The sequence below is a fragment of the Bos grunniens genome, chromosome 24 (genome assembly GCF_055505025.1).
Source record: "Bos grunniens cultivar Pamir isolate PY7600 chromosome 24, Bosgru_T2T1.0, whole genome shotgun sequence".
NCBI lineage: Eukaryota > Metazoa > Chordata > Mammalia > Artiodactyla > Bovidae > Bos > Bos grunniens.
Window position 1 is genome coordinate 34,291,939 of NC_141188.1, and position 21,993 is coordinate 34,313,931.

The 21,993-nt window shown below is 45.9% G+C and overlaps 1 protein-coding gene across 9 annotated transcripts in view; it reads right to left on the reverse strand.

Moving 5' to 3' along the window:
* Window positions 1-1,368: 1,368 nt before the first annotated feature.
* LAMA3 (laminin subunit alpha 3) overlaps window positions 1,369-21,993 on the reverse strand; it is a 259,339-nt gene continuing 238,714 nt past the window's right edge. For 8 of the 9 annotated variants that reach the window (XM_086372933.1, XM_086372941.1, XM_086372935.1 and 5 more), the window contains 8 exons: window positions 15,876-16,045; window positions 11,325-11,508; window positions 9,567-9,707; window positions 6,513-6,672; window positions 6,283-6,413; window positions 4,134-4,227; window positions 2,610-2,729; window positions 1,369-1,838 (listed from right to left, as the gene is read on the reverse strand). In XM_086372933.1, the coding sequence (XP_086229059.1) occupies window positions 1,693-1,838; window positions 2,610-2,729; window positions 4,134-4,227; window positions 6,283-6,413; window positions 6,513-6,672; window positions 9,567-9,707; window positions 11,325-11,508; window positions 15,876-16,045 (1,146 nt within the window). In that variant the 3' untranslated portion in view covers window positions 1,369-1,692. Of the gene's footprint in view, window positions 1,839-2,609; window positions 2,730-4,133; window positions 4,228-5,159; window positions 5,718-6,282; window positions 6,414-6,512; window positions 6,673-9,566; window positions 9,708-11,324; window positions 11,509-15,875; window positions 16,046-21,993 lie in introns of those variants that run through there. The other variant, XM_086372934.1, reaches the window with a different exon arrangement.

Consider the following 21,993-nt stretch of genomic DNA (forward strand, 5'->3'; position numbering starts at 1 on the left):
CATTCCCATCATGGTCCAGGTGAGGAGCTGCAGCACTCCTTTCAGAGAATACCCATTTACAATCTGAGCAGAGGCACGCTGAGGGCTTTCGGGCTCTAATTCCATCTGTGATACCCTCTGTTGCCTTCTGGTGGCTGGGATTATACTCAGCAAATGTGGATGGACGGCTGTTCTTCGAGCTACTACAGAATGGAGGAAAAAGCAGTGGTATTAATGAAGATTCAATTGCTCCTTTGAAATGCATTTACTAATGGATAACTTTGCAGATCCAGTTAGATCAACACTAGGAACCCAGAAAAGAAAATCGGCCATGTAGTGAAGACCAGCTAAAGGCAGGTAAAATGGATGTTCTTTACGCAGACTTAGTGTCTAGGCAGTCATCACCTACTGGGATTTTTCATCTGAAAATCAATGTTTTTTAGAAAGCATATGACTTAAGGTCATGACATTCAACCTCTGAACCAGCAGCTGCTGCTGAAGCCCACCAGCCAGCCTGTGTCAAATACCCCATGATGGGCACCTTGCTGCCTCTCCAGGAGAATATTTCATGTCTGCATAGATATGGTGGGTAGAAACTGCAGTGTGCAGTGATATATTTGCACAGATATGGTGGAACTGCAGTGTGAGGGTCATGAAAGAGCACAGGGTTGAAGGGAACATACCTCAGTGTCAGAGGAGAGGGCAGGAAGCTGTAAGGATACCACATAGGATTATTATATCCGAATTTTAGAATCGCTATTTTAATCCTGATGAGCAAATATGATGCCGCAGATACAGAAATGCTTACACAGCCTTCTTTGCTAGTGGAGTGGTGCTGGGTAAAAGTATCGTACTCATGGTTTCATTATTTTGTAGATAAAATTTGCTTCCTACTTTCCATTGACTTCCATTAGCTTCTTATGCAAAGCTTTAATTATAGTACATATAGTACACCCATCTTAGCTCCTCTACTAGAAAGTTTTTATCCACAAGGAATTGAAAATCATAATCTAGACTTGGTTGGTAGCAGACTGTATGTGGGAAGTCACGTGGAATTACAGGTTCATTAATTCGGTTTGTTACCATTTTGTGAGTATTGTGCCAGACTGCATATTCCTTCTAAGAAGTAATTACTTCTCCTATGTGACTGTAGACCCAACACTGAGCACACACAGTCCCTCACTAGCATGTGTTTGATGATTATTTGTAGAAAACTGTGCTGTATGTTGCACACTGAACAGGTGCTGAAGAATTAATACAATTAATAATGACCATCAAGCCAATGGTTTTATGTTAATAAAACATCATAATTTAAAGAGCACACTGCATTTATTCAACCCCAGAAATTATAACATCTTGACGCATGTAAAAATGTTTGTAGTTTTGAAGTGCTTTGAAAGACATTTATTTTTTTTAACAAGTGGAAAATAATGTTCTTTAAAAGACACTGAACTTTTAGTGGAAAATGGTATTACCAGAAGCATGTAACAATTTGTTGATCCTCTTTAAGAAATGGGATTTTGACTTAAAATATATACGCAGCACTGAATGCCAAAATGATGGGTACGCGTGGTTGGAATTAAAAGTGAGGTCTGCTTAAATGCATTCGGATGGTGTCTGAAGTTAAGAACGACCTTGAGAGGGGAGAGGGAGGGGTGTTGGGTCATTAGTGCTTCTGGAGATGAACTTCCTTGCTGGGTGAGGGGGTCTGAGTCAGTGGTCAGGACAGCCATTCAGACTGACAGTCCCCTGAACTTCTGCAGCTCCAGTGACAGGGACAGGAATGTGGTTGACTTGAATGTTCCTCAGGCAGCCAAAAAAGGATGTCCACACGGGAAGCTTCGGGGTTTTCAGATTCCCTGAAAGCAAAAGGAGGTGCATTTGATGGATCATTCTTACTTAGTGGAGCAAATGCTTTCTTAGTGGGGTGAGAGACAATCTTAGCGCAAAAGGTACCCCAGGTCTCAGGCCACCCCATCATCTCCTGCCTTAAGTGGGCACCCAAAACACACCCTGTTGTGATAAATCAACCACAAGGCTACTCTTCACATCCTTCAAAGGAGAGTCCACAGCCAAATCAACAGACAGCGACTCCGAGTTCTAGTGCTTTTTCATGGGCCATGGAAGCCTATAAAATTAACAACCAGACCATCTGGAAGGACATAAAACAATGAAGACTGACGAGGCTCTTTCCAGGCAAACTTCCAGTCTTGAACTTGACTCCATCTCAACCTGCCCGATTCCCCCATTCTGGCTCCACAAGGCTTAATAACTCACCATAACTAAGCGCCTGGAGGGGGAGAGACCAGTTTCTGAGGTCTTGTCTGATTCTTTGTGATACCAGGCTCCTAGGTTCATGTGGCCTCTTAAGAGAGGTTGATAAATACATCATCAGCTTGGGACATTAGGGAGCCACAGCCATGGGGCCTGGGCTGCTGGGAAATGGTCCGTTGCTGGCAATCGGGTTTCCCCACAAGCCGGAGAAAGGGCTTCACTGTCTACACAGTCCAGCAGATGGGTGCCCTGCTGATGAGCCGTGGGCGGTGGGGGCGTTGCGTTTGTTGGGTTAAGACGGACATGTTAAGAGTTGACAAGGGACATGGTGTAGGAGAAGTCAGCACGGGAGTTACCTGGCACGCCTCCAATGTATAGACGCTCCAGCGGGCGGGCCGGCGGGAAGGGGTGTCGTCCGGCCGTGTAGCTGTCCTCTGCGTCCAGTTTCAGGTGAAGGATGTGCTGTTTTATGGTGACTGGAGGGAAAGGAGGCGGTCAGATCTATCACCTGAGGAGAGCCCTGCCCACTGTGTAATGTCTACACCTGCACGTCAACGCTGGCTTCTTTCTAAGTCATTCCTGTCAGACCTGAGGGATTGCTGCTCGAGGAAATTCCATTGACCTTAACACAAATTCAACTAATTTCTCACCACCAGGTGCTGTTTAGGTGTTTCCACATATATGACAGAACTTACTCCTTACAATGAATCCATGAGTAAAATTATCACTCGTTTCCCAGATAAAAGACTATCCCCCTCAGCCACTGAGGAGCTTGACAAGTTGTTATAAACGGAACAAGCTGGGATTTAAGCCCCAGTTTCCTGTGCTCCAGAGGCCAATGCTTGGTTCCCATGATGGTTCTTTCCAAGAAGACACAGACTGACTTCTGAAAACTGACTCCAAAGACAGTGGCTTTTGACCCTCTAAATAAAACTCCTCCCACATTAAAAACCTTAACCAACTGCGATGGAGTTAGCTTTTAGCCAAGAAAGTGTTAGTCGCTCAGTCGTGTCCCACTCTTTGCAACGCTATGGACTGTAGCCCACCAAGCTCCTCTGTCCATGGGACTCGCCAGGCGAGAACACTGAAGTAGGGATCTTCCCAACTCAGAGATCGAACCCGGGTCTCCTGCATTGCAGGCAGATTCTTTACCATCTGAGCCACCAAGGAAGCCCCTGGTATTCTAGCCAATACATTTTAATATATCACCAAACGTATATGTGCAAGTTATTCATAAAATACCAGATTCAATTTGAGAGGCTGTGCCTGTTCTCTGTCAAGTGGTTTATCTAAATCTTCAGCATTAATATTAAATGGTTGTTGAAAAAATAAACCAACAATGAACTTTAACAACAGTAAGAGCAAACATTTACTGAGCACTTAGTTTATACGGGACACTGCTAAGCACTTTATATGCGTTATAATTTTCACAACCCTGGCAGGTGTATCACTATTTTTATCTCCATTGTGTTGATGAGAAAATTGAAGATAAAGAGAAATTAAGTAGCTTGCCCAAGGTCTTATCGGTAAGGGCTGAAACTGAGATCTGAACTTGGTTACTTCTGACTTTAGAGCCAAAATCTAAGTCACAATGTCATCCTACCTTGAAAAAAAAGCACAGCTTATCAGTTTGCTAGGCTTAAAAACAAAGAAACAAACAAAAAAACCCTCAAAGTGTTACGGAGAACTGGAGCCAAGCATTATGCAAATATGTCTGGGGCTGAGTGAGAAGGGACAGGTTCTCAGAATGTTCGCCTGGTGGGCTGACCCTGGTCAAATGCTAATGGATGGATGAACCGAGACCACGGTGGGACATTCCGGGTCTGGATGGGAAGGGAGACTGTTTCAGCCTGTGAACAACAGGCTTCTGCACATCATACCTGCCACCGAGTGCCACTGTCCATCACACAGAGCTTGCTTGGGTGTCACCGATGTCAAGACCTCACCTGCCTCACTGCCCACAGAGGCCGTGACCTGGAACACACATGCATTTCCTATTTCCTTCGGAAAGGCAGGTGGAGCCCATGTTCTGCCAAGTCCCTTCCCAGCCCTTGCACCCTGACCTCCCAGGAGCCCTTGAAATATGGGTGCCCCCACCCGTACCAGGTGGTCACATGGGGGCCAAGGCTACATAAGCATCTCTCTGCAGCATCCCTTTCAGGCATGTGAGCTGCAAACCCAGGGCCTGGCCTGAACCCGATGCCAAAGGCAAGGAGCCTTTCCTCTGACCCTCAACCCTGATCCCATCAGATCAACTCAAAAGTTACTGATTAGCCTCCAAGACCTGCCTGAGTTATTAGCATGTGATAGTAGGATTGTTTAGGAGGACATGTGAAATTTGGAAGGCAAAAATGCTGGCTGAGGCCTACACGCTGCTGAAAAGGCCAGCCAATGATGTAATTCCGTGAACATAGGCCTTCAGGAGGGTTCTCATCCGAGGAATTCAGCAGGCTAACCAACAGAGTCTGCTCTGGGCACATGCCAGGGTCAGGCACTCAACGTGCTATAGTGCAGAATCCCGCATTCCCACTCTGGGCCAGGACCCTCCATGGGCTGAATCAAGGTCAAGGAAATGAGAGGACTGAAATAAGCATGTGGATAAATAATTTACATTTAATTTGCAGGTCCTCAGACAGTGCAGCCTCTTCTTGGGCAATTTTCAAGCTAAACAGTGTCACAGCTGTTAGTTAGGAAGGTTATGGGGTCTGGATTTTGTTTCAGGGGGACGGATGTTTTCCTATCCAGAAGCTCTCAGTGGAGGCATTTCCCAACCCCTCCCATGAAACGCGAGGCTTGTCTGCACCACTGTTAAGCACAGCTGCTCGTTCCTCTGGCCCACGAGAGGACTGCTCACACTTCACGCTGCAGCTTAATAAAAAAAGCATCCAAGAGTTTGGGCTACTATATTTTATCCTGAGAGTTTTCTCTCATGTTTAATAAACTGGAAGGATAGAGGTACAAGAAAATGGCATTATTATCAATCTTTGCCTTAAGGTCTTAATTGAGAGAAGCTTCCTGGAAGAATTTGGTTTTAAAGAGATTTTTTTGAAAAGGTAAGAGATGGACTTCCCTGGTGGTCCAGTGACTAAGATTTCATGCTCCCAGTGCCGGGGGCCTGGGTCCGATCCCACATGCCACAGCCAAGACTCAGCGCAACCAAATAAATAAATAAATATGTTTTAAAAAGGTAGGAGGTAAATGTGGGGGTTAAAAATAAGATATGGAGTAGGCCTGTGAGTGATGGGAAGGATGGAGCAGCAGCATGCACTGAAGAAGGAATCCAGGAAAAGCTGAAGGAAGGCGGAATGCAAACCCGGTGATCAGCCTGACTGCAGGGACAGGCCGGTGCGCCGTGTAGACAGGGTCAGGGGAAACTGACCCAGAGGACACAGGGCCACGGGCCTGGGTGTAACGCAGTGTAGACAGCTGGTGAGAAAATCCATCTCGTGAATTCTGGTCCTGCCCTTATGAATAAAAGGAGAGACGTGACAAGGGTGAAGTGGAGGTGAGAAAAATGAAACTGTTTGCATACAGCAGCTTCTCTTCTGTTGGACAAAAGCCCTCAGATATAATAAGCATTATTCTCCACGTTTTAATTAGTTTTTCCCTTTTTTTGCCACGCCACACAGTATGTGGGATCTTAGGTCCTTGAGGGACTGAAACTGCACCCCCTGCATCGGAAGCTCAGAGTCTTCACCACTGGACTGCCAGGGAAGTCCTATTCTCTTTTTAAAGATAAAGAGAGTGAGTCTGAAAGAGGTTAAGTAAGGTCCCTAGGGCCATTTAACTAAGTGGTGGAGCTGAAATTCAGCCCAGTCTGTTTGCATCTGCCCAACTTTAAAGATAAAGAACAGAAAACATGACAACCAAATTACTTGCTAAACCAAAAGAGTAGCCCTGAAGTTATGTCTCTTAAACACGAGATCGGGTTCCACTCTACCATAACTTCACCTGCCTTGGTCTCCAGGAACAGAACGTGGTTCTTATACAGATTCACACCCGCTCCCATGTCATCAGAGGACCACGTACCTTTCCTCCTTCCATATAAACACATAAGTGCTGCCCGGGTTGACTTCCAATGTGAATGAGAATTCCAGTGAGGCTTCTCGGACGAATGCTGAAAACAAGCTTAAATTCTGGCCCCAGCGACACAGAGTTAGCTTTCAAAAGAAAATTAAGGAAACAGGTAACACATCATAATTCAAGAAAAAGGATAATCAAGGCTATGAAGATTGAAATGCTTCCAAACTGCTCCTTACCTAGGATGATATGACCTCCTTCTTGGGAGAAATAAATGCCTTTCTCCAAAGAGCTACCCAAGCATGGAGACACCCCAAAACTTGCAGAAGGGGTTTCCAGGGGTTTCAGATCCAACTGAAAGTTCCTCAGGCAGCCCACAAAGCTGTTCTGGGGGAGGCTCTACAATCAAGCAGAAGAGAAAGCAAACTGCATGACCCGCAGCTCCCAGAAATGCACAGGTTGTTCAAAAAAGCAGGAAGGAGGGGGATCCATCCATCCTGCTTCCAAGAGTCAGGTGGGCCTGACCGGTCCATTCTGGCTCCCTCCATGGTGCCAGAAAACATGGATACCACGTGTCTCGTGGGTGGTCAAAGTTTGAAGGTATTGCTAAATCAAGGGGTGTGTGTGCAGAGAGCAGGGGCGGTGGAGATGGCTTCCTGGTGTGGAATCAAGAATAGAGGGGGTGTATTTGCAGCAATGTGGATGGCTGCTGCTGCTGCTAAGTCGCTTCAGTCGTGTCCGACTCTGTGCGACCCCATAGACGGCAGCCCACCAGGCTTCCTGTCCCTGGGATTCTCCAGGCAAGAACACTGGAGTGAGTTGCCATTTCCTTCTCCAATGCTTGAAAGTGAAAAGTGAAAGTGAAGTCGCTCAGTCGTGTCCGACTCTTAGGGACCCCATGGACTGCAGCCTACCAGGCTCCTCCATCCATGGGATTTTCTTGGCAAGAGTACTGGAGTGGGGTGCCATTGCCTTCTCTGGTGGATGGACCTAGAGATTGTCATATTGAGTGAAGTAAGTCAGACAGAGAAGGAGAAAAACCATATGACATCCCTTATATGTGGAATCTAAAGAGAAATGATACAAATGAACTTACTTACAAAACAGAAAGAGATGCACAGACTTAAGAGAACTTAGGGTTGCTGGGAGGAAGGGATAGATAGGGACTTTGGGATGAGCATGTACACACTGCTATATTTCAAATGGATAACCAACAAGGAGCTACTGTATAGCACATGGAACTATGTCTAATGTCTTATGGCAGCCTGGATAGGAGGGGAATTTAGGGGAGAATGGCTACATGTATATGTATGGCTGAGTCCCTATCCTGTTCACCTGAAACTATCACAACATTATTAATTGGCTATACACAAATATAAAATAAAAAGCTTGAGAAAAAAGAATAGAGGGTACCCCAGGCCACCATCAGAGCTGCAACAAGGGGGAATTTCCACCTTGCAGTTCACAGATCTCCACATCTCTTTGCAGGTACAAAATACTTTAGAGTTTCATAAGCCTGTGTGATAGCTTAAGGCAGGGCAGCTGACTGAAAAAAGAGGCCAAAACATTCCCAAAATAATAAAGTGTAAAAAAGCTCCTACATTGTTGGGCCCGGTGCACCATCAATGATTCACAAGTGCTGGAGGGGTTAAGATCAGACACAGGGGATGGCATCAAAGGGCCTGCGTGGAGCCCCACGGCTGCCCAGAGTGGGCCTGGAACAAGGGCTCCTCACTTGGGGCCTGGGGATGAGCTTCTGGGGTTCTCTGATCCCTTAAATTATATATCAGAAGTCCAGTGCATTTTCCCGGGGAGAGGAGCTATAACTTCCATCAAGCTCTCCAAAAAGTTAATAAATTGCTGAATAAAATCCCTCAGCACTCTTGTGGAGTAAATGCCTTTAGGACTCTGACATCCTACAAGACAGATGCAAGACACAATCATTTTAAGGGAATCCCATGGCATTCTAGAGGCATGCGGTGTTGGCGTCAACAACAGAGTACTGATTGGGCCTCCAGTGAAATTTCTAATTTCTTCAGATTTGCTGTCATGAACAATGATGAGCCTGTATCTGACATGATGCTCAGAGCCTCCAGGACAGGCCGTAACCTAACTTGGAATCCCCAAAGACTCTGTGTGTCTTGAGGTAGCCACTGGGGGACTGGATGTTGCCTGCCCTTTGAAAGGATGTGGAGGAGGGCGATCCAGTGGTTTCCCTCCTCGGGGTGAAGGAAGGCTGCAAACAGGACCTTGCATGCAAAGAATGTTGTAAGTGGGGTGCGACTGGTTGTCTCCGACTTTAGGATGTCGACTGTGATTTATCCAAGTCAAGAGAGCATCCAAATTGTGCCCCTGAATTGCTACCCTGTCCTGTGATTTCTCTGAGAAACAGGTACAGAGGCTGCAGAAAAACAAGCAATGAGTAACCTCCTTAGCAATTAACATGTTATCCATTATACATGTGTTACATTATATATGTATAGATTATACAGTATACAGTATATATGTAGAGGCTACATGTTATACATTGTAACGTAGTAGATAATACATAAATTACGTTACATATTACTTGTGATACATATATAGCAGTTACTATATACAAAGAGTAAAACAGTACTTTGACTGGCTGGGGCTTTGGCCCAAACCCCAGTGTAAAACTCAAGTGGGCCAGGATGAGCCCTGTGGAGACAGCACAGGTAAGGCCAGGTCAGCCTGACTGTCTAGAACCCACTCCGGCAGAAGTGCCCTGTTTTAATTAAGTCAATTTCCAGCCCAGAATGGAGTTTGATCCCTTCCCTCACACCAGAATGGGCACCCTCACACCAGAAGGGGTGCCCGTGGAGAGGGAAGGGGCAGGAGGGGCTGAGCGTCTGGTAGTGCATTTGCCAGAAGACAGTCCCTGGGCGGAACCGTTGACAGGCCCATGTTCACTTCGTGAGTGAAAAGGGCAAATCTGGGAGAAGAGTGATGGGTGGATTCGGCCACCCCAAGTAACCAGGGCCGTGAGCACTCTGGCTTCGTGGAGGAGATGAGGGAAGGGGCACCCACAGAGCTTAGCCCTGTGGCCACAGAGGCACATGCCCCTCCTTCTGGGGACAGACAGACTGGTGACTTTTCCCTCAGCCCAAATTTTCCCCAAGATTGGTTCTTGGAATAATTTTATCTTATAACATGTTAAATAACATTAAAACACAGATTCGGTTTTTAAAATAATTTAAAGTATTTTGATACACCTGAATAAAACTTAGAAGGTGACATGTTCTCATCTATGGCTCCGAAGCATCCCTATTTACCTTTGGCTTCCCTGATGGAGCCGATCCCAGGTAAACTGGTGCTCTGAGGCTGATGGTGGAATTTCCAGGCAGATGTCCCTCCCGGGTCCTCAGACCATCCACAACCAAGCGCCCCTTGCCTCCATCTTGCCCAAATGTCACCTTAAGGATAAAGAAAATAAGTTAACTGTATTCTTACCTTCAACAGCTGGCATTGTAGTTTATTAGTGGTCACAGGAATTAAAAAAAGAAAAAGTTTCTGTCCCTTCAAGTAGCTTTGAAAAAAATCAAGAGATTTTTTTCCCTAGTGTTTTTCATCATCCTTATTTTGTAAGATTATGTTAGGTATTAACCAGAGTGAGCTTAAAACATGAACTAAAAAAAGACTCTCATAAGTGAACAAAAATAAATAGCTGGCCTGGAAACTTAGACAAAAGACAAATAACTGGAGTCAAAGGATCATAAATAAATACACATCCATGCAACGCAGGGGAAGGAAGAGTTTGTGCAGAGCTGAGACAGGGAAAGCCACACGCTCCTCTGAGCAGGGGCCCTGGAGAAAAGACCGAGGGCTACTTCTTGTCTAACAAGAGGAGCAAATGTTTTCAACTCTGCTAAAAGTCAGGATCCCTGGACTCTGGTGTGGACTCTGCCACCTCATGGCTACCAGACTATTCACTAACGGCTCCCCAGTGTAAATGCCCAGCTGTGACTGCTGGCCTCCAGCGTCTTCTGACACCTGGGCGTGGATGTCTTACAGGCAACTGGATCGAAGGATATTCACAACAGAACCATTCTTCCCCAGCCATACCCACCTTCCCCACATCTTCTCCATCTCATCTCCACTACTGACCCCAGTGCTGGTCCAAAATCACAGGACTCTGGGCTCTGCCTTCAGACACATCCACTCTCTCCCCCTCCGCCCTGGTCTCTTGAACCAAAGGCAACAGCATCCATCTGGTTTTCTACTTTTGCTCCTTTTTAAATGCTTCAGTTAAAGAGGGTTTTGAAAAGATAAAGCTGATCATGTAATGCTTTTTTTTTTTTTTTTTAAAGTTTTAGACTCTCTAAAAGCTTCAGATACTCAGAATAAAATCCCAAATCCTCACCTAATCCAGTGCTTAAATGACCTGGGCCTGCCTCATCCTGCATCCCTGGTGGCTCAAGAGACCTGGGTTCGATCCCTGACTTGGAAGATCCCCAGGAGAGGGGAATGGCAACCTACTTCAGTATTCTTGCCATGGAGAAGTCCATGGACAGAGGAGCCTGGTGGGCTACAGTGTATAGGGTCACAAAGAGTCAGACATGACTGAAGCAATTTAGCATGCATGCACACACTTGCCTTAAACTGCATTTCTTTAACCCCAGGATGCCTTTAGGCAAGAGCTGAGATGCTGAGGATGTGGGCCCTTATACCTGTGCTCTAGAGAAAGCATTCCAGACTCAGAGAAGGCTCTGGAGACCTGGAAATTGTCTTGAAGGAGAAAAATGGTCCAGGGGGCAAGGACAGGATCAAGCAAGGAGCAGTCCACAGAATTGTGAGGCGGGGAGGATGTGAAGAAGCAGAGAGGAAAGCCCGTCTTGGCATCTAGGATGACATCCATGCATGGCACGTGCAGGAGTCTCTGGGCTGAGATGCTGGGTGCTCAGTGCCTCTAACCACACGCGCTCTCCCAGTGCTCGTGCCCTCCTGCCTGGAAGAATGCTGAGACTTCCGTCTTCAGCTACTGGCAGTGAACTTGGCCCCGGGGGAGGATCTAAGGCAGCCCCAGAGCTCACCGTGTGCCACTTCCCGTCATTGCACTTCTCTTTGCTTTTGAGTTTCAGTTTTTTCCCTTCTGCCCCCAGGGCAAAGACCAGCCGTCCTTTTGAAAGATAAAGAGCCATAAAGGAGCTCCTAGTCCCCGTATAAAACACGAGCCCTCTGGACGCTGTTGTCAGCACATCCACGGCAAACTGTGACCTGCAGGGGAAAGACAGCAAAAGGCAAAGAAGGAAAACAAGAGGTTTGTCGTGTTTCTCCAAATCTCTAAAGTCAGGAGAGAGGGTGAGGAGCAGCCCCCCACTACTCCATAATTTAAATGAATAAACTAAGGCATGTAATTGATTAAACAACCTGTTTCTCTGGGAGTTTTTAAAAGCTTGTTTTTCAGCAGTTAAAAGTTTTGTTGTATAATTTCCTTATTGTGTTGGGGAATAAGAGGAAGTTTTATGACAACCTCAGCTAGTGATGTAAGTCCCAGTGAATGGCAAGGAAGAAGATGACCTACTTTAAAAAAAAATCTGCATTTTAGAAAATTATGGTAAAATATACATAACATAAAGCTTAGCATCTTAACCATTTTTAAGAATACAGCTCAGAAGTGGTAAGTACCTTCACTGTTGTGCAGCAAATCTCCAGAACTCTTTTCATCTTGTAAAACTGAAACTCCCTACACATTAAACAACAGCTCTGTATTCCCTCCTCCCCGCAGTGCGTAGCAACCACCATTCTGCTTTCTGTCTCTAAAAATCTGACTGTTCTAGGTGTTTCATAGAAACAGAATCATACAATATTTGTCTTTTTGCAACTGTCTTATTTCACTGAGCAGCCTCAATCTTTAAACCCAATGAATATGCTTTCTATTTCATATACATGCAGGGAAAAGAAAGTTGCGAGGAAAAGTCAGGGAAAAACTTGAACAACAAGGATTCGAATTAAGCATTTTCTTTCTGTAAGATATACTTAACACAGATGCACAGAAGTCCAGATCCACCTTCTCTTGCCCACCCTTATGTTTCTCAGACCTTAATACCTCACCTTTGACGGAACAGGAATTGAGCAAGCATCATGCAGTAAAAGCAGAGAGTTAAAGTTAATATTCCTTTGCATGATGGTTGCACATAGGCACATGTGGCTAAGCAAGCTTTACTTTCTATGCAAACTCACATCCATTCATCCATTTACTTATTCATTCAACAAATACTTAATGAGTGGGTCATATGTACAAGGCACCATGATGAGCTCTGAGAATGAAAGAATGGGTGTTTCATTCTTGGACTGGTTTGTGGTGTGTAGATGCCCTGGTTGAGGTTTACTCGCTAAGTCATGTCCAGTGGACTGTAGCCTGCCAGGTTCCTCTGTCCATGGGATTTTCCAGGCAAGAATACTGGAGGGGGTTGCCATGCCCTCCTCCAGGGGATTTTCCTGACTCAGGGATGGAACCCGCATCTGTCTCCTGCATTGGCAGGCAACTTCTTTACCTCCACCACCACCTGGGAAGCCCTAAGAAACAGTTACTGAATTGAATTAAATGGAAAATGTGGAGGCAGAATCAGGAAGTAGAAGAAATACTGACACTATTACATCTCTTTGCTTTTTAATACTGTGGGGCTGAGCAAACCTTGAGATGCACTTTCATTCTTCAGATTTGCAAGTTTCCTTGAGGGTAGAGTTCCTCAAAATGAAATAGAAATCTATATTTGTGAGATTAAACCGACCAGATGGTGACACTGCTCAGCATGTCTCTTCGTGTAGCTGCGTCTTAGTGCGGAGGTTTGGAGAACGAGGGTTAGCCAATTTGAGGAGGATATTAGAACTTGCTACAGAATTAAAGTACTTTACATATGTGGGCTTTGTTATTGGACTTGACATTTGCTTTCCAGCATTATTTCTTAAAGCAATTTTCTTTCAGAAAAGACTAACTGACTAACACCCCAAAAAGACATCAGTAGCTTCAAATCCTGGCATATTGTACTGCAGCTATGAGTCTTTATTGCTGAGGATTGGAAGGTAAGGCAGAGAGCAAAGAAGCATTTTTTTTACATTCACCCAGAGGTTAAAATGGTGGTGAAAGGGGAAGTCGCTCAGTCATGTCTGACTCTTTGCAATCAGTCCATGGAATTCTCCAGGCCAGAATACTGGAGTGGGTAGCCTTTCCTTTCTCTAGGGGATCCTCCCAACCCAGGTATCAAACCCATGTCTCCCGCATTGCAGGTGGATTCTTTACCAGCTGAGCCACTACGGAAGCCCAAGAATACTGGCGTGGGTAGCCTACCCCTTCTCCAGCGGATCTTCCAGACCCAGGAATTGAACCAGTGTCTCCTGCATTACAGGCGGATTCTTTACCAACTGAGCTACCAGGGAAGTCCCTAAAATGGTGGTACAGGGTTTTAAAGCAGAGACCAAACTTGCTAGAATAGAAATCAGGATAAGAATGACAGAATAGTCCAAATCTTGCAAGATCCTGAAAATACACTCTGATTGCTACAGTATTGGGGACTAAAATAATTTTAAAATTATATGTACTAAGGATTACTTTTTCCCACTTTCCCTTTAAGAATATTACTTTTTCCATTTATTGTATATAATTCAGTGTTGGATGGGAAGATGCCTGGGTTCAATCATCAGAGGAAGCCAGATAGGTCGCCACAGTGAATGTGCTGAGAAAGGATGCAGGAGAGAAGGGGCCATGGAGGGAGGGGGGAAGGCAAAGCTCTTGGAACAACCTCAGAGCTGGGGAAGCGGGGAGGGAGGCTGAAGGGTGGGGAAAGGGCAGTGCATGCAGCATCCCAGGGAGACTGCTGCCATCATGGTCAGCGTGACTGAAAGAGCAGCGCTGGGGAGCGGGGTCGGCCCAGGAGGGGCAGACAGCTGAGAAGGTCACCACCTCTGCTGTCTGCCTGTCTCCCACTGACACAGCTTTGCCAAATCAGGGATCTCCATAATGTCCACGAGTCTACTGGAGTCTGAGCTGGGGGCTGAGGGTCACCTTCAGAGCTTGGCCTCTCCCCTTTCGGCTTTCACACACTCAGCCCCTCCCCTTCCGGCTTTCACACCTCCCTGAGAATCACACACTTGCTCACTGAGCCCTCCGAGGGCCAGCTCATTCCAACCTATGACCTCTCCTCCCTCCAAGCAAGACATTACCAACCCTATTTGACTGATGAGAAAACTGAGATTCGAAGAATTTGTGGAAACATGTGAGGTAGGTGTAATTATGCCACGTTTAAACGTGGTATAATTAGACAAGCTGAACAGCAGAGTATGGTGGCCTTGGAGTTGCCCCTCAGAGCTCTGTTCAGGAGACCCCACTGCTGGGGCACCGCCGTCTGGCAGCACCCAGCTGGCCCTCTTTCAGAACCTCAGTGGCACCCAGTGACTCCCAGCCACACATCAAGCTCAGCAGAAAAGAGCCAAGCCATTCTGCCAACACTGGTGATGATCTTTGCTTGCGATGCCCACCCACCAGCCTGACTTCCTCAGAGCTTCCCTGCTGTCTGAGGCTCTTCCCACCTCTGTCTGCCTTCCCCTCTCCTTTCACAGTACCCCCGCCATGTCTTAGCTGAAGGCTCTCCCCACCAGCGCCTGCTCCCTCCTTTTATCTTCCAGCCATTCTCTTGCACATCTAATCTCATCTTGATATCTGCACCTCCAGGACCTGAACTGGCTTGTGGCATGAGGTCACACAGTGAGCCAGTGGCTGAGCGAGTGGATGGAAAGCCAAGATGGGAAAGCCAGGTCTTTTTGACTTTCGGGCAATTCTGCCTCATAGATAAGTCACCAAAGAATTCTGGGCACCGTTTTATTTATGTCTCCTTCAAATTATATGAAAATGACAAGCCTCGCCTTTCTTTTTTTCCTGACACAATTAATATCTCTGCTCTTTCCCTCCTCCCCCAAAGTGATGCAACTTGTTACCACAAAACGTCCCAATGTATTCTCTAAAGATGATGTTATCTGGCACCAAGTCTTCCTGAAAGAATGATTTTTCTCTGACTGTAGAATGCAGGAGAAGAAAGGTGATGTATCACAGAAATAAATAGCAGCTTTGGAAAGACATATCGGTCTTATTTTTAGCACACTGTCAGTTCTAAACCAGAGCTGAACTGATTGTTTCAGGGTCTGAGCAGCACCTGTCATGTGTGCCTCTGGCCACATGGAGGAAGGCTGCTCCAGTGGCTGGGCTCTGTGTGCTGGGCAGGCCAGGACCTCTTTTCATAAACAAGGTTGTTCCCCACTTCACTGGACTTCCCACGTGGCTCAGCAGTAAAGAATCCTCCTGCCAAGCAGGAGACACAGGTTTGATCCCTGTGTCAGGAAGATCCCTCGGAGGAGGGCATGGCAACCCACTTCATTACTCTTGCCTGGGGAACCCCAAGGACAGAGGAGCCTGGCGGGCTACCGTCCATGGTTTCACAAAGAGCTGGACATGATTAAGTGACTAAACAACAACCAGCCCCTTCCTCAGTGGCAAGTGCCTGGCATCATGGCAGTTAGCCTGCCCTAGTGTAGAATCCTACATAGAGTCAGAGTCTGAGTTGGCGTGGGGCAAAAACATGAAATAATACCTGGATTTCAGCAACTCCTGGGGAAGCATGAATAGCAAATGGCTCGTGGGACTGTCCCCAAACCGGAGGGCTCTGTGGCTGGTCTGGACGCCTGGAAGTGGTGGGCAAGACTGAGCTTCTCTCCATGCCTTTGAGCTCCTCGGGGAGATGGCTGGCGCATCCTGCAATGGCTGTGTGGGAGAGAAACCAAAAATCAGGACAGCTAATTATCTGGGGGAAGGGTGGAGAACGTCTGTCTAGCTAAGTGCCTTGCTCAGTTTTGACTTTTGATTCTAAGAGCTGAATTCAATAAGAATGAATTCATTCTGGGGAGGGTGCATGTTGCTCCCATCTTACACAGGTCTGTGGTACATGGTACCAGCAGGTATCCAGAGCACCTCCCCTTCCTGGGGGCTTGCTTCCCTGGTGGCTAAGACAGTAAAAAATCTGCCTGCACTGCGGAAGACCTGGGTTTGATCCCTGGGTTAGGAAGATGTCCTGGAGAAGAAAATGGCTATCCACTCCAGTATTCTTGCCTGGAGAATCCCATGGACAGAAGAGCCTGGCTGGCTACAGTCCATGGGGTCACAAAGAGTCAGACATGACTGAGCAACTAACATTCCTCTTCCTGGAGCTTCAGAAGACCCACAGTGGCTCTTAAGAGAAGAACCACAGTAGTTCTTGAGAGAGGTAGCATTCAACCATTTTTATCAAGAAAAACAAAAAAAAACCTTACATCAAGCTCATCTGATCGGGCTCCCATGAGTGGTTCTGAGTTCACCTCCCCCAGTCTCCTTTCTCCTCCAAACTACCCCTGCTCACCTGTTCATTGAGCCTCCCAAGTCCGTAGAGGGCACAAGTGAAGAGCGCACATGACTATGAAGAGCACATTCTCTGGGGCTCGACAGCCCCAAGTGTTAATTCCAACTCTACTTCCTGGGTGCTCTCGGGCAGTCTTTTTAACCTAAGACTCAATTTCCTGACCTGTAAGGTTGGCATTTTATTCTGCTCTTTAGGGGTATGGTGAGAACTGACACATGAGAGAACACATGTGCAAAGTGTCTGTACCTGTGAGTCTCACCAAACCCTGCTGCCTCCCAGCTTTGGGCTTCTCTTTGTGGAGCAACAACATTCACTCATCTAAATTCAACCCAAACTCCTGACCCGGTCTGGCTATCCCCTCCTCCCAAAAGAACACCCCCAGCCCCTGATCTCAGTAGCAGGAAAAGTGCCTGCAGACCATTCATGTCCCTCTCAAGATCTGACAGAATGTGGTCCACTGGAGAAGGGAATGGCAAACCACTTCAGTATTCTTGCCTTGAGAACCCCATGAACAGTATGAAAAGGCAAAATGATAGGATACTGAAAGAGGAACTCCCAGGGCCAGTAGGTGCCCCATATGCTACTGGAGATCAGTGGAGAAATAACTCCAGAAAGAATGAAGGGATGGAGCCAAAGCAAAAACAATACCCAGCTGTGGATGTGACTGGTGATAGAAGCAAGGTCCGATGCTGTAAAGAGCAATATTGCATAGGAACCTGGAATGTCAGGTCCATGAATCAAGGCAAATTGGAAGTGGTCAAACAAGAGATGGCAAGAGTGAATGTCGACATTCTAGGAATCAGCAAACTAAAATGGACTGGAATGGGTGAATTTAACTCAGATGACCATTTTATCTACTACTGTGGACAGGAATCCCTCAGAAGAAATGGAGTAGCCATCATGGTCAATAAAAGAGTCCATAATGCAGTACTTGGATGGAATCTCAAAAACAACAAAATGATCTCTGTTCGTTTCCAAGGCAAACCTTCAATATTACAGTAATCCAAGTCTATGCCCCAACCAGTAACGCTGAAGAAGCTGAAGTTGAACAGTTCTATGAAGACCTACAAGACCTTTTAGAACTAACACCCAAAAAAGATGTCCTTTTCATTATAGGGGACTGGAATGCAAAAGTAGGAAGTCAAGAAACACCTGGAGTAACAGGCAAATTTGGCCTTGGAATACGGAATGAAGCAGGGCAAAGACTAATAGAGTTTTGCCAAGAAAATGCACTGGTCATAGCAAACACCCTCTTCCAACAACACAAGAGAAGACTCTACACACGGACATCACCAGATGGTCAACACTGAAATCAGATTGGTTATATTCTTTGCAGCCAAAGATGGAGAAGCTCTATACAGTCAGCAAAAACAAGACCGGGAGCTGACTGTGGCTCAGACCATGAACTCCTTATTACCAAATTCAGACTTAAATTGAAGAAAGTAGGGAAAACCACTAGACCATTCAGGTATGACCTAAATCAACTCCCTTATGATTATACAGTGGAAGTGAGAAATAGATTTAAGGGCCTAGATCTGATAGATAGAGTGCCAGATGAACTATGGAATGAGGTTCGTGACATTGTACAGGAGACAGGGATCAAGACCATTCCCATGGAAAAGAAATGCAAAAAAGCAAAATGGCTGTCTGGGGAGGCCTTACAAATAGCTGTGAAAAGAAGAGAAGCAAAAAGCAAAGGAGAAAAGGAAAGACATAAGCATCTGAATGCAGAGTTCCAAAGAATAGCAAGAAGAGATAAGAAAGCCTTCCTCAGTGATCAGTGCAAAGAAATAGAGGAAAACAACAGAATGAGAAAGACTAGAGATCTCTTCAAGAAAATTAGAGATACCAACAGAACACTTCATGCAAAGATGGGCTCAATAAACGACAGAAATGGTATGGACCTAACAGAAGCAGAAGATATTAAGAAGAGGTGGCAAGAATACACAGAAAAACTGTACAAAAAAGATCTTCATGACCCAGATAATCACGATGGTGTGATCACTCATCTAGAGTCAGACATCCTGGAATGTGAAGTCAAGTGGGCCTTAGAAAGCATCACTATGAACAAAGCTAGTGGAGGTGATGGAATTCCAGCTGAGCTATTTCAAATCCTGAAAGATGATGCTGTGAAAGTGCTGCACTCAATATGCCAGCAAATTTGGAAAACTCAGCAGTGGCCACAGGACTGGAAAAGGTCAGTTTTCATTCCAATCCCAAGGAAAGGCAATGCCAAAGAATGCTCAAACTACCGCACAATTGCACTCATCTCACATGCTAGTAAAGTAACGCTCAAAATTCTCCAAGCCAGGCTTCAGCAATACATGAACTGTGAACTTCCAGATGTTCAAGCTGGTTTTAGAAAAGGCAGAGGAACCAGAGATCAAATTGCCAACATCCGCTGGATCATGGAAAAAGCAAGAGAGTTCCAGAAAAACATCTCTTTCTGCTTTATTGACTATGCCAAAGCCTTTGACTGTGTGGATCACAATAAACTGTGGAAAATTCTGAAAGAGATGGGAATACCAGACCACCTAACCTGCCTCTTGAGAAATCTGTATGCAGGTCAGGAAGCAACAGTTAGAACTGGACATGGAACAACAGACTGGTTCCAAATAGGAAAAGGAATATGTCAAGGCTGTATACTGTCACCCTGCTTATTTAACTTATATGCAGAGTACATCATGAGAAACGCTGGACTGGAAGAAACACAAGCTGGAATCAAGATTGCTGGGAGAAATCTCAATAACCTCAGATATGCAGATGACACCACCCTTATGGCAGAAAATGAAGAGGAACTAAAAAGCGTCTTGATGAAAGTGAAAGTGGAGAGGGAAAAAGTTGGCTTAAAGCTCAACATGCAGAAAACGAAGATCATGGCATCTTGTCCCATCACTTCATGGGAAATAGATAGGGAAACAGTGGAAACAGTGTCAGACTTTATTTTTCTGGGCTCCAAAATCACTGCAGATGGTGACTGCAGCCATGAAATTAAAAGACACTTACTCCTTGGAAGGAAAGTTATGACCAACCTAGATAGCATATTCAAAAGCAGAGACATTACTTTGCCAACAAAGGTCTGTCTAGTCAAGGCTATGGTTTTTCCTGTGGTCATGTATAGATGTGAGAGTTGGACTGTGAAGAAGGCTGAGCGCCGAAGAATTGATGCTTTTGAAGTGTGGTGTTGGAGAAGACTCTTGAGAGTCCCTTGGACTGCAAGGAGATCCAACCAGTCCATTCTAAAGGAGATCAGCCCTGGGATTTCTTTGGAAGGAATGATGCTAAAGCTGAAAATCCAGTACTTTGGCCACCTCATGAGAAGAGTTGACTCATTGGAAAAGACTCTGATGCTGGGAGGGATCGGGGGCAGGAGGAGAAGGGGACGACAGAGGATGAGATGGCTGGATGCCATCACTGACTCGATGGATGTGAGTCTGAGTGAACTCCAGGAGTTGGTGATGGACAGGGAGGTCTGGCGTGCTGCGATTCATGGGGTCGCAAAGAGTCGGACACGACTGAGCAACTGAACTGAACTGAATGATAATAGTAATAGCTAATATTTATTGCATGCCTACCATGTGCCACATGTTTTATGTCTATTACTTCACTGAACCCTCACAACACCATGAGATATTACTATTACCTATCTTCATTTACAAGGCTTCCCCGATGGCTCAGTGGATAAAGCATCTGCCTGCCATGCAGGAGACCTGGGTTCAATTCCTGGGTCAGGAAGATCCCCTGGGGAAGGGAATGGCAACTCACTCCAGTATTCTTGCCTGGAGAATTCCATGAACAGAGGAGCCTGGTAGGCTACAGTCCCTGGGTCAGAAAGAGTTGGACATGACTGAACGACTAAGTACTCACTCACTATCCTCATTGATGCTGCAGGAAGCAGACCCACAGAAAGGTTAATTATTCAAGAACACTCACATAGTAACTGAGAAAACCCGATGCAAACCCAGGAAGGCTGTCCCCAAAGTCCAGTATTTAACCACAAAGCCTGGTGGCCTTCTCTCTGTTATTGGGCTTTTGGAGGCAGAGTTAATTTCATATTCTGTCTAATCTGAGGGCTTGCATGGAACAGGGAACATTACATCCAGTGTATTCACTGGGTCTCGCACATCAATCGCACCATGCTGCTCTTCTGCTGATGCCCCCAGAGACACCTGCCAGTCTCCCATCAGCTTTCCACCCGCTTGAGGCACCTGTCACTCAATATGCCACCAACTCCATTCATTCTCCTTCCGTCTAAAGGCTTGTCCGTATCCTCTCTACACGACTGACTTTTCCATCCACCCAGTAACCCACACTAGTTGCCTCAGAATTATATTAACTCCTGCCTCTCCTCTGCCACCCACCTTCAATTATTATATGGTCTGATACATTCCATCCTCTGAATAGCTCTGAGTCCATATTCATCTCCACCAGGACTGTGCTAATTTAGCTTCTCAGTAACTCTCAGCCTTACAGAGAAAAAAATGACTCTTATGACTTCATTCCTGATGGGGGTGTTCTAAAGATGATCTCTTCCTAAGAGTTAATGACAACACTTTGGGATTTATGAAATATATTTCTTCTTAAATACCATTGAATGTTTCTCTTTATGTACTATCTCTTCAACTCCCCCAAATCATCGTGCAGCGGGAGAATTACTGACAGACAAGCAGCATGTGGTTGACATGAAGTGAAAAGTGGGTTGAATGGAAGGGCATTGTTCTCGAGAAGGCCCCGGCTTTGGGGTCAGGCTGTCTGAGTTTAAATTCCAATGCCGCTTTCCATCTGTGGGAGCCTGCGCAAACTGCTCACCTTTCTAGGCTACTGCATCCTTTTTTCTGAGATGTGGCTGATAATAGTACTTCTCCCACATGGTTATGTGAGGGTTTAGTAAGAAAATCCACTTAAAGAGCTCAGTGTAACACCTGGCAGGAGGTGCTCAACGTTATCCATTAATCATATTAACTGTAACCTCGGGTATGAGGAGGTCACACTGTTGACCTCAGGCAGAGCTGGGAGTTCAAGTTCTAACCCTGTGTTCAGTTTATGATGACACTTCCACTCCTCCAAAGCAGGAATTTCATTTCCTTTCAGTCTCTCTTAGTTCCAAAGATTAGAATCACCCAGGAGCTTTATAAACTCCTGTCACTTGGACCTAACTCAAGAGCATCTGACTTAATTGGGTAGGACCCAACCCATGCACTGGGATTTTAAACACTCCCCAGTGTCCCTAATGTGCCATCAAGGTCAAGTCACACTGGTCATGGCAAGGCCTGGGTGCATGTGTGTATCCTGTTATAGGAGGCAAGACAGAGAAGTG